At 42.0% G+C, this 12,967-nt stretch overlaps 1 protein-coding gene across 2 annotated transcripts in view; it reads left to right on the top strand.

The window, feature by feature from the left end:
- rsrc1 (arginine/serine-rich coiled-coil 1) overlaps window positions 1–12,967 on the top strand; it is a 112,941-nt gene that overhangs the window by 51,550 nt on the left and 48,424 nt on the right. For both annotated transcript variants that reach the window (XM_034115082.1, XM_034115083.1), the window contains exon 6: window positions 4,795–4,846. In XM_034115082.1, coding sequence (XP_033970973.1) covers window positions 4,795–4,846 — 52 coding nt within the window. The remainder of the gene's footprint in view (window positions 1–4,794; window positions 4,847–12,967) is intronic.

Genomic DNA, 12,967 nt, shown 5'->3' with positions numbered 1-12,967 from the left:
TTACATAAGAGATTGCATTTGGCTTATCTCAGCATAAGATTAATTATGTTATCTTTTTAATGTATACTCTGTAGTGATATGTGGCTAAGTATGTCCAAATAAATATTAATGTGTTTGAGTATCCTCCACTACACTACATAACTTATTTATGGTTAAAATGCTCCCCTCATATAGCATAAATAAAATAAGCTTATCTACACCGGCTATATATTATCTTTAGTTATCTTTAAAATGATTTGTTAAAAGCTGCACTGGCGTGACTCCTCGGAGCAGCCTAGCAGATGAGTTCACTGTCTGTGAACCTTCAGCCTAAGTTGTTATGAGGGCGACCTACGGTGCTCTGAGTCTCTGAACTACAGTATCTCTGAAACTCTTCATTGTCTTATTGTCCCGCCCTCTCCCCTTGGTCTCCTGCTTACTTCCTCAGTTTCTCACCTGAGCCTGGAACTCAATGTGTTTGTAGAATGACTGAAAAAGTATTATGTCTTGACTCTTTTTGCTCAGTCATGAATTGATTCTTGTTGTTTTGGTTCACTGATGGGTGTAAATCATTTGGTGAGAAAGTAGTCTGACCAGCATATGTCCATATTTGGCCTTTCTGACCTTTCTCTAACAGGCATTTATTCGTTTGCTGACCCACACTAAGCTTTGTCTGCTCGCCCTCAAGCCCAAAGATAAAGATAATGGTGCCTTGGACCAGAGCATGACTACAAATAGATGAAACTTCCTGCATGCGGCAGCGCTGCCTCATTATACACTGCGTGGCATTGTTTTTACCAAGCCGAGAGAGTGTTATTTATTTTTCTAATGGGACGTGTTTATTTTTTACTAATGGGACAGGCGCTGGGCACTTAGGCTCAGCTAAGCGTGTCTCAGTGTGTCTGTCGTCGCTGTGCTGAGGTAAGGGAACCAGTTGGAGGCCTACCATGAGCATACAGGACTTCCTGTCACATTCAGGGCAAGAGTCAGACAGAGTTTAACGGGTGTGGGTGTCAGTGACGGCAAAATTATCCCAATGATCGCAGATTCTTTTATGACAGCTACTTGGAAAGAGGTGTTCATTTACACATCGAAAGAGAGTGAGGAAAATGCATTGCCTACTTTATGGTGTTGATAATACATGCATGGCTAAGTTTCACACGCCACAAGAGAAATACAATATCAAAGCATGGGACCATTACACTGAAATACTATATATTGTTAGGTATAACATTTAACAGATATAAGATTGATGTAGGATATGCTCCTTCCAAAGTCCTTATTAGAAGATTACATCGATTGGTCAGATGTTGAGGAAATGAAAAGCAGGATTTGAACTTCTTCCAAACTTCTTTACACAAAAAAATATTTGTTTTACTACTTTTGTTAAACTGAGGGCAACACTGAATTCCATCCAGGTAATATTGTCTTAAAGTATAAGTTGTTATTCTCATAATTAAACATTTTTTGCAGCTCAACTGCTTTTTAAAAGCTAATGCATCCACCTTGGTTTGATGACTCCTGGTTTGAAGTAGAGCTCTCTGTCTGCATGTCATAATGACCTTGAACAAAACAGTAAATTGACAGGAATTGTATAGAACTTAGTACTGACTTCAGGTTAACAGAGTAACAGGGTATACGTTCAGTAAATGACTATATAAGTGACGTAAGAATAAAAGTCTTACATTTCTTCTTTCTAGAACCTCCTTGCCATGTCTGATTCTCTCTCACATTCATACCCTCTGTGTCTCTATTCTTCCTCTGTCGTGTTTTCATTTCTTCCTCACATCCCTCTTCTTCACACTCTGACTCTTTTTGTCTACTATATATACTGAGCTCTGAAGAAAACAAAAGTAACTTTGTCAGCTGTCTGTCTTATCTTTTGTTCCCCTCTGCCTGTTTCCCCTCTCCTCACAGTGTGATAATCTAAAACCCCTTTTAAGAAGCCGCTGCTTATTTACAACACAAACACACACAAACAAACACACACTCCTTTTCCTCTGTGTCTCATGTTTGTTTGTGTGAGTCGGAAAGGCGCAGTTCTAATTGAGGGGCGAAGCCACTTCAGATGCAGCGGGTGCCTTTTTCCCAGTGGGGGGAACACAGATCTGCCTCTGGGGAGCACAATTAACGCCTTTTTATTGTTTACTAATGAATTACACACAGAGGAAGTGGGCATGCGTGTGTGTGAATTAGAGAGAAAAATAGAGAGTTAGTCGGAAAAAATAACCATGCAGTGTGTGTGTGTGTGTTCTGTACCATTATGTTGTTAGGTTAGTTGACTTTTGAGTAACCTTTACATTACTTGATCATTGGTATTAATTATCCTGCATCAGCATTTATGTAGTTCTTCAGGCAGGAAACACTTGTTTGTCCTCATTTGTCCTTTACTCTTTTTTTCTCTGCATTTATTTAAACAGTGACGCAAACCGACATGGCAGATAACTTCTGTGATACTCTCAACTAAAACTGTTAGGCATGTTCCACATATGTGACCATTGCAAATCAAGGATGTAAAAAATGTGTTTTTAAATTGAAAGGGTAATGGGAGATCACTGCAACAGTAAGTTGCTCAAAAGTTTCCACAGTGACAGAGAACACGGCAGCAGTTTTCTCTCCTGTGTCCTTTAGTGTTGTATTACCCACAGCTCGGAGGACTGTGTATGTGTGAGTGTGTGTGAGGATACATTGACTTACACATGCCTTAAGGCCAATGTAAACAAATGCTAATGTAATTACTGAGGGGGCGTCGTAATAAACTGTAACTAAGATGATTGCGCAGCACACAGTGATCAGGTTAGTTACGATGTGATGCGTTGTTGCTTTACACGACTGGTTGCACCGAGACTGATTCCTGTATCGCTCTCATTGTCCAGCAGGATAAGCCTTGTACCATGTAACCATCCTTCTCAGATTTTTTATTTCATGGCATGTAATCCTTTATTTTGCTTTAAAGAAGGTGCCAGAAAATGACAGAATTTTGCCCTCATCACTTGAGGGGTAATAGAAAGTGTGTGTGTGTTCGTGTGTGTGTGGGTGAAGGCCTCAAGTGTTATACTTCTTCTTCGGCAAAATAGTGATTAGTAATTTCAGCTGTCGAGCAGCGCCAGTCAGTGTGAGCGGGGTGCTCTTTTTCACCTGCTACAGGACACACACACACACACACACACACACACACACACCTACCCACACACCCACACTCATGCGCACACACATCCATGTTGCATTAAGTGTTTGTCAGTCTGTCTGCAGTGCCTTGATGTGCCTTCCATCTAGGATACAGCACCCTGACATCGCTACATTAAAGGGGGTCATTATATTTCCCTGGCTGCCACCGAGTAGTGACATTTTTACAAAGTGACAAGTTTACAGTCTGATAAATCAGTTTTTTTTGCTGTGGGTGGGGTGGGGGAAGCTATAGGAGAGGGAATGGTGGGAGGAAAAGCAGGGTTGTCTGTGGAGGAGGAGGAGGAGGTGGAAGAAGCGCTGCCTGTCAGCGACGCCCCGGCCCTGTCGTCTAAATGATGCTCCCAGGCAGAGAATTCAGATCCCATCCCCATTAGCATTTAATTTCTCTCTAATCCTACACACAGTCCCAACCGCTGCATGGTAACGAGGGCCGCTGTGCCACGGCAACTCCGGAAAAACATCCGAGCGCAATCTACAGCGCGCTCGCCTTTTACAGCTCGGCGCCCTGTCGTAGCCATCATTCTTCCTTGACAATTAAGACCCTCAAATCTAATAGCAGTGATATTGGAATTACAGCAAGACCCTTTTGAGGGCATGTCAGGAAAAAGGGCTGCGCCTCCCAATACAGCTGTCAAATCACAAGACCCTCCCCCCTGAACATGCCCGCTAAGCGTTTCTGATACACACACACACACACACACACACACACGAGCACACACACACATGATGGGATGGGGAATATGTTGAGTCTTTGGCTGTGATCTTTGTAAAATGTGCTCTCTGTGCCCTCTTATCCAACTCTCCAAAGACTTGTTACAGCAGCTTTTGTTTTCTCTCTTCTCCTCTCACTCTCCCTCTTTGTCTCTAAATTTCTCTTCATCTCTCCCTCATTGATTCTCCCTGGTGTGTGTGAGATGTTGTTGCTTTCTGTTTTTCACCAGCAGGGTTGTTTCTTTTTTCATACAGATGATTAGACTGGTAGATTGGTGAAGTTGTCCCTTGGTGCTCTGTGAGGACAGTTTAAGGGGAACATTTTTCTCTAATGGTTGCAGTTAAAGATTATCAGGGGTACAATATGTTTCAAGGGACACAACAGTATCACAGCTACATTACATGGACAAAGTTGTGTCAGTGTGAGGGTTGCAGTTACACTATGCACTGGGCTACGTGATATCCCAGGCAGACGGGTGGTTTAGTAAAGATAAGGGCTGCAACAAAAAAATTACCCTAACTATTGATTAATCTGATAACTATTTAATCAATTATTCATATTCTCAAAAGTATGAAAAATTAGTATAAAATCTCTATATTCGAACATTTCGAGCCAGAGAAAAACCTATCTTTTGTACAATTCCTTCAAACAGTTATCAATTTCCAAAAAAGTTGGTGATTATTTTTCTTTAGATCAACTAAACTTTGCAGCTCTCATAACCAGGTCGGTCGTCCATATGAAAGCCTTTTGTTTTAACCAGTGTCTGTTCTGCTTAATGTGCCCTCAAGCAACATGCTGAGACCAGCTCAAAAGTATATTCTGTAGTTTCCTCGGAAGAATGAGAAACTCAATATCACATTATTATTGTTGACTCATTTTCTTCTGTTGTTAATATGTCTGTTGTTCTTCTACAGACTCCATCAGAACAGGCTAAAGTCCGAATGCACATGGTCCTAGAGGCTGCAGGTATGTGGATTATTATTCTGTTTCTCTTCACTGGCATTTTGTATAAAGGGTTGGAGTGGTTGCTTTGCTCTCCCACTTGCCAGTTGTATTCACCCACTCACTCAGAGATGCTTACCTAAAGGCAGTGTGTGAACATGTTTTTAAGAGTAGACTCGGTCTGTGGTCCACCTCATTGTGCTGAATCACTTTTCTGTCAATAAGCCATGATAGTGGTGTGACTCCAGGGTTGTCACACTAATGTCGCACATCAATTTGCTCAACTACATCCGCCGTCATTTGTAAACATAGCTCTGTTATTTCACCCTTGGGCTATTCAGTTTTCTTTCTTCTTTCTTTTGTATTTGTTCCACTCATGGTAAACATGTACACTTTGAGCACATGGATAGCCCATGGTGGAAAGGAGCAGGGAAGAGAAAGTGTAATTATTCCAATATGTTTGGAGATATAGTACGTCTTATTCTGACTGGACATTATTTACTTTTTGCATATAGACGACAGGTTTGTGGAAGCAGCAGAGTAACAAGGCCTACACTAATTTGTTAAAACATAATGGTGACAAACCTTGTGACTGTTTGAAAAAGAACAACCCTATTGTTAAGCCACTTTAGAAATACATATGTCGATATAAAGATGTACATATTTCATATCAGGGGAATTAAAAAAAAAAGTGTCGCTACAGTATATTTAGCAGCTCAACACAGATTTTCCTATCCTGAGTTGTAAATGAGCCACAGTCTCGTATATCCGCACTTCACTCTGGTCCAGGACGGGTTTGGTACTTGTTCTCCCATACATACTGTAGACTCATATCACCCCTCCCCACACACACACTCACACACTACCAAAACCTCACACACACAGACAAATGCATACTCACTCTCCTGCTCTCCGCTCTGAGTGCTTCTGGGCCCGTATTCACTGCAGCTTAATTTCAAACACTCCTCCCAGTACATAAGTCATACATGTCACCATGCACGCGGTGTATATATTCCAGTGTGTATTCGAAGGGTAGGGTTGCGAGCCAGATGTGACAGGCAGAGATTGACTGTGGAGAAAGATGTCTTCATGTTTACAGTCATACACACACACACACACACACACACACACACACACACACACACACACACACACACACACACTGGCCCAGCACTTGTGAACAGGGCTCTAATTTCACCACAGGAAATATACCAAGCAACTATACATCATCTATAAAGCACCCAGCAGCCACACACTTACCTCACTTAAGACTTGTTCAGCCTTACTGTAGGCCCCGGAACAACGCTACAATCCCTCTCTGTGATTTCCCTGATTTTGAACTTTGTGAAGCAAATCTTACTTCATCACACTTTGAATTCACTCCACATAGTTTGTGGACTGGGGAATAATTTGACTTCTGTTTTCCCTTGCTCACTTATGTTCTCTCTTGTATATCGCGCACTCCCTGCCCTGCCCTGCCACCTCAAGGCTAATGTTGCACTAATGGTGGTGGAGCATCATAAAATTGAGCATGTGGCTCTGAGTGCACTGGGCCAGACTGGCGCAGACACAGGCCCAGGGCCAGACACGGGACTAGAGGAGAGGCTTTAATGCACTCTCATGTCTCTGGTTTTCCTCTCTCTCCTGGAAGCTTCCAAAAGAACAGGTTTATGGCTCACTCAAAGATTGTCTCCACCAGAAAGCCCATTTTGGCCCGTTCCAGGCCTTGGGGTGCCTGTGATCATATCGCTCATAACGATCTACAGTAAAAAAACAAATTGACAACAGATTTCGAGAGATAAAGCAGTTTATATTTGTAACCTGGCCTGATTTGTTATTTTATTCCACCCATGTTTATTTAATTTCCTCTGTTTTGTAATTAACCATTGATTGCCCTCAGTAATTTGAATCATGTTTGTGTGACAGAAATTATTACTGAGATATTTTTTCTCAAGTCCTCTGACCCTGCGGCGGCTGCGATGTCACATTTCATAAATTCATCTCGCATGTCTTTTCCTTCTCTTCATTTCCTTTTCTCTCATCACTCTCTGTTTCACCGTCTTTGTTCCGGTGTTGTTAGTGGACGGAGGGAGATAGGGATATAGGGAGGGATGGAGGGCGAGAAGGAAGCAGCAGATGTTGGGAGTTTGTGTGAATGTTAATGTCCTGACGTAGCCGTGGAGCTTAAGCCTCCTCCTCCTCCTCCTTCCCTCCGTTCCTCTCTGAGCGCCCGCCAGGCTTTCTCTCTCGGGGACTCCTGACATCCTTAAAGCCCGTGGCTCTCCTCTCCTCTTCTCTGCTCTCCTCCACCTCTTTCTCTCCCATCCCCTCCCTCCCTCCCTCCCTCCTTTTGTCCGTCTATGGACTCTCTCTAGTCAGTAGAGAGCAGATCATCCCATGGCTAAAGCGGCTCAGGCCTTTGTGTTGGGGGGCTCTGTGGACCTGTAATGAGCCCCCTCGGCTGGCCCGCTGGCCTGCTTAGCGCTCACTAGGGGCTTTGAGAGAGTGTGTGTGTGTGTGTGTGTGTGGAGCGGGATGAGGAGGTGAGAGGAGGAGGGCAACACTGGCCCCCAATGAAAGAGCTGGATGGATATGTTTATGGGTCACTTCCTGCATGGCCTACATATTACACACTTACACACACTCACACCAACACACACTACACACCATATTTCCAAGAAACGCACTTGCTAATTCATCAATAATAAGATCACTTGCTCGTCAATATTTGTACCTTTAATAACTATTATGAATTGAATAAAATATGTCATATTGTCATAATGTGCCTATGAACAAACATAGGATACATTGATTTGAAATACAAATTGATTCCTGAATAATGGTAATAACTCATCTGAAGTAGTTGATTTTCAAAGATGGTCATTAGCCTTTGTATCACTGGCTGCAGTGACCAACTTGCAGGGAAACATTACATTATGTTTCATAACACGTCCTGCACAGGTCAAGGAAGTTCAGGTGGATAGAGTTTGACAGTATATATATATATAGATGTATATATCAAGTTAACTTCATAGCAATAAGAAGAAATATGCTAACTGGCACCCTCAGTGTGTGATTTATCAGTGCCTGCTCTCTACATACACCATAAATATACATATAGGGTGGCCTACTGAAGTAGTCTTTCTACATTTAAAAGCAAAGCACTCCCAAGAACTTCAATTCATGTTTATACTTCAGATCCACACACACACACACACACACACACACACACACACACTCACACTCACACTCACACTCACACACACACACAGCACCCATGACACCCTTACATATGCATTATACTCTTTCCTTTCTGCCACTTGCCCGGTTCTTAGCTCTTTTCAGAGCGGTGTCCATTTCCACCCAAATGAGCAGAAGCACTGTGTGCGGCAGCGGGCCTCTTCTTATCCACACGTCAATAGGGAGTGTTTGCAGAACACCCACTAAGGACCTGAGGGCCAGGGGTCATCAAAACCTCCGTCTTCTCCCCATTTGAACCTTTGACAGCAGCAAAACAAACAATCCTTTAGACCTCATCAGAAGCTTGAACTTGGCAGGGCTTCACTCTTCTGAATTAACTTCCCCTATTGGTTTGTCCAAGTTTGGCACCTGGCTGAAGTTGTCAGGGAGAAGTTTTCTCATTTATGATTTTAATAATATTGAGCAATGTATTATTTGGTTCATAACAATAGTGTCTACTGCAGTTCCTGGGGGGTATATCTTTTCTGCTAGAAGTCTAAATAGAGTCCAAAATGAAGCCCTGTGATGCTGAAGTAGTATATTGGATTAGATTTTCTGAGAATTAAATGTACATATGAAATTGTGTTTAATTACATTAATACAATTTGAAAGGTCCACATATGCTGATGTAAAACCAGAAACAAGAAAATCCTGAAGTTCAAGAAAATTCAAAAATATAAAATTCAAAATCAATATCAGCCAATTTCGATAAAAAATCATTTGAATGAGGGACATCTGTGAACTGCTCAGGATGTTCTCATAACGAACAAGTGTATTAGCAACACCTAATGTAATAAGCAGGTCTGTAGGAGTATGTCTCTCTTGTTTGTGTCTGTACGTTTGTGTTTATATCTGCTCTCTGATCGAGTATCAGACATAAAGAAGCGAGGGGGGGGACCAGCCGAGCTTAGCAGCATCATGCGATAGGACTAATTCTTCCACAGTAAATACGGGGTATTAGGCTTCTCTGTCACACCAGGGGTCCTGAAGAAACTCACACACACCCTTTCTCTCGAGGTCTCCGCTTCTTTCCTCCGTCTTCCTTGTGCTTCCAGTATCCCTCCCACCGCCTCAGCCCACCCCCTTAGGCCCTGACAGATGTGTGCTGAACAGACCACATACATGGAGGGTGTCACCTTACCCCCTCTGGAACTAAAGGGCTAATGCGCCACATTTAGGAGGCTGCCGCCCTTTGTTCTGCCAGGATAAGAGGTGACGGGGATGGGGAGACGGAGACCCCGGCCCAGCTCTAAACAGCGCCTAGGTCTCCTTCTTTTTTTCCTTGGCAAAGTCTGCATATTATTTTTCCTCCATAAACTTGTTTTCCACCTTTCTCATTCTTCCAATTTTCTCTCTGCCAATGCTGTACTTTGATCATTATCTCCCTAAGATTTAGCCGTCGTCGCTGGTATGCAGCCCAGGATTTGTTGTGCAGTTAATAACAGTTATCACACATTATCCATCTTCATCATATCACCGTCACTCTGGGCGCAGCAGCACTTTTTGTGTGACGAGACTAACGTGATTGTCAGAAACGCCAGTCAGTGGAGACCCTCATTACAAAAGGGGGTTTCTCTGTAAGACATGCGGGAATTACCCAGTAATAACTTCTAACCACATGTTCTCTTAGCTGAAGGTGTTATTTTAACAAAAGCAAAACGTCACTTTGAGCAGTTTGAACTGAAAATAAGTGTTTTGCTGTAATGCGAAAAGGGTATTTTTGAGCCAAAACATGGTACACAACTTGATGACACCTTTTAAAAAGAATTTGGTTATTTTGTTGTGATGTTAAAGAGTTTCTTCATTCTGCTTTTTCTTGCATTAAAACTGCTGTTGAATCTGGATTTACTGATTTAACGAAGGTTGAGTCAAAGATCAGAAATAGCAGAAAAAAAGGGGGTTGTGAATTAAACAGCTTATCATGAAGTTTAATGATTAAAACAGCCTGCTCCATAGAGAACATTTGCTAATGTTTACCCTGCAGCACTTTTTAAACATCAGTTTAAAGCTTCAACTTACAAAATTATCAGAGATGCTTCCAGGTTAGCTGAATCGGAGAGATTTAGTTTGATACATTCATCATGATTTCCTTTTTTTCCTGTTAAATATCCTAGCACAAAGCCAGACATTTACCGGCCCAGCTTCCAACATATTCAAATAAACGAAACAATTGCAGCAACAGAAATCCCCTCTGCATCTGTGCAGGAATGTGTCTCCTGTTGTCTGTATGGAGGATAATGGTGCAGGGATGTCCTGTAATTTAGTCTCCGTAACCATTGATCAGCTGGATTTATGTGCCATTACCTCACTGTTCCAGTCAACAGTCGTAATTATGTCTTAGAGAAAGAGCAAGAGAGAGGGAGAGAGAGAGAGAGAGAGAGGCCTCCAGTTACTTACACAGAACCCAAATACCTGAATAAGCTTTTATCAAACAGCCCCTGCTGCTCACTTAGTGGCAGATTGACACCGGTGGCAGACGTGCTGACCTCCAGAGGAGAGGGGAGGACGGATGGATGGAAGGGTTAGGTGAGCTCAGTTAGAGCCATACCTCATAGTAGGAGCGCTGTGCCTCGAGCTGTTGCTCTGACCCTCTCAAAAGGAGTCTATTTACGCTTTAAAATGTGCATTTGATGCTTAAGAAAGGATGTGTTTAATATGGCTCTCTGTGGTCAGCTGCACCTACAAATGTATTTCGTTCATTTCAGTTAGAAATAAGCCTTCCAGTTCAAAGGTGTCTGTCAATGGGCGGGGCAGAGTGATCGACCTCAGGACTGCATGGATCACAGTTTTATGTTCAATTGATTTTTGGTTTGTTTTATGGGTATAATAAACGCAGGTCCTGCTGCGCCCTGGTTTTCTCTTTGCTATAGCAAGCTTGTGATACCCCTCACGAGAAGTGTATTATGTCAACTACGACCGATTTGATTAATTACTGATGACAGAAAGTGTTAGTTGCGGCCCTTATTAAAATAAGGAAATCAATTACAGCTGAAACAATTTGTTGATTAACCGATAAGCAGGTCAACAGAAAATTAATGGTCAGCTATTTTGATAATCGACTAACACTCTAAGGTCATACGGCAAGCATTGCCTTGTGTTATAGTGAGTTTACACTTCATGATTCCTGATCTCAACCTTTTTCCAAATCCGCTAATGTTAAACGTTTTTTTGATCTTCAATTACAGACAAACTCAGGCCAATGAGAGTCCAAGATAAGGGGCGAGGGGAATATATCTGTGATCATCATCATCAAACAAGACTATTAGAAAGGCTCATTGATGTGTTTTGATCCAAATAATGGAGGCAAATTGATTGAAATGAAGTTCATGCTCAGGCAGCCAAGTGCGTTTATTTCAAAATGATCTGTTTACCTCCAACTCTCCTTTAGTCAAATGTAGGAACTTGACCCCGTCAGTTTGCATTCCTTCGCATAGGAACGTTCCACATTCATTTAGTGTAATGTGCGAAAAGCATCTGCATTTTATATGTGTATGGCAGACTGTGGGGTAATGTGATAAGCACAGCCAGCAGACAACTTTGAAAGTGTGTAGCTGCCATTAGTGAACAATATATACTGTACTAAAGAGAGCCACTTAGAGGAAGTTCTCTGATTCTGTTTGTGTGAGAAAGAGAGTGAGAGATTGGGAAAGCTTTGTTTTTCTTCTGTGGGCAGATTTCAAACAGCATCTGGTGAGCTCTTGAAAAAGCCTGTTATGAGTATGTTCAAATCCAAACGGAATCATTTAAATGCCCTCCTTCCTCCTCCCTCCTCTTTCTCTCCTCCTTGTTGTGGATGTTTGGAGACACATGGTGATATCTTTCCCTCCTCCCATCCCCTCTCTCTCTCCTCTCTACATGTAGACATTTCCATAACAGAAAAAGAATATTTTTAATTTGCTGCTTTCCATAATTTTGCAACATATGGTATAAACGATTTTGATGCAAATGTATGTGCTAATTATTTGCAGACGAGCCTTAAACAGGCCAGCCATTAAAGTGGAATGAAAGCAAATTTGCAATCACCTTAAATTTTGCTAACCATTTACTGTTAAGTAAACTTTGCTAAGTAATTTAATTACCTTGGACCGCTGGCAGCCGCTCAGGGCTGTAGAGGGGGGGGAGGCTAAATGCAAAGAATGCAGAGTGAGAGAGATGAGAGGCAGAGAGTTAAGAGAGTGTATTCTGCTAACAACAGCATTATTAATTCTCACCATGTGGAAGGTCGAAATATGTTGTTGCTTTGGCGCCTTTGCGAGGGAATTTAAGTGAACATTTTTTGTAAATGTTTCAGCGGTGGTTAAATGGATGTGGCTGTCTGATTGGCCCTGGAATAAACATTAATGGATTGCAGCAAAGTGTAAACCTGTGCATTCCTGTCTTCATGATTTGTAATTATTTCTACCCTCTGACACATTATTCTTGCAATCATTGCAATTTGCCTAATATCATGGTGTCACGGTTGTTAATCATGATTAAAATCAGTGAATTTTCGAGAGCTTCTGTAGCATTCTCTTTCAAAACACATTGGAATATTTCGTGTTTTTATTGTATCATTACAACGTTGAACTGAGTATATTTAATGTTGATTGTTTTACACTCAACAGATACACACCTTTTAATGTTAAAGGGGACCTATCATGCAAAATGCACTTTTGTACGTCTTTTAAACATGAATATGTGTCCCCGGTGTTCCAGGGAACTCACCAAGTGTCAGAAAACACAACCCTCTCTATTTTCCTCCATACCCAAATCTCTAAAAAAGGGGCTGCAACGGATCTGATAAAAACTGATCCAGATTTGAACACTGTCCTGACGTCAGGACGGTGGCGCTACGGCTATTGGGCCAACTTCACCAATCAGGAGGAGACAGACACGGCAATTGCCAGGCCTGTAGATGGTGCTGTT

The sequence above is a fragment of the Trematomus bernacchii genome, unplaced genomic scaffold, assembly GCF_902827165.1.
Source record: "Trematomus bernacchii unplaced genomic scaffold, fTreBer1.1, whole genome shotgun sequence".
NCBI lineage: Eukaryota > Metazoa > Chordata > Actinopteri > Perciformes > Nototheniidae > Trematomus > Trematomus bernacchii.
This window is presented reverse-complemented; position numbering and strand designations above follow the sequence as displayed.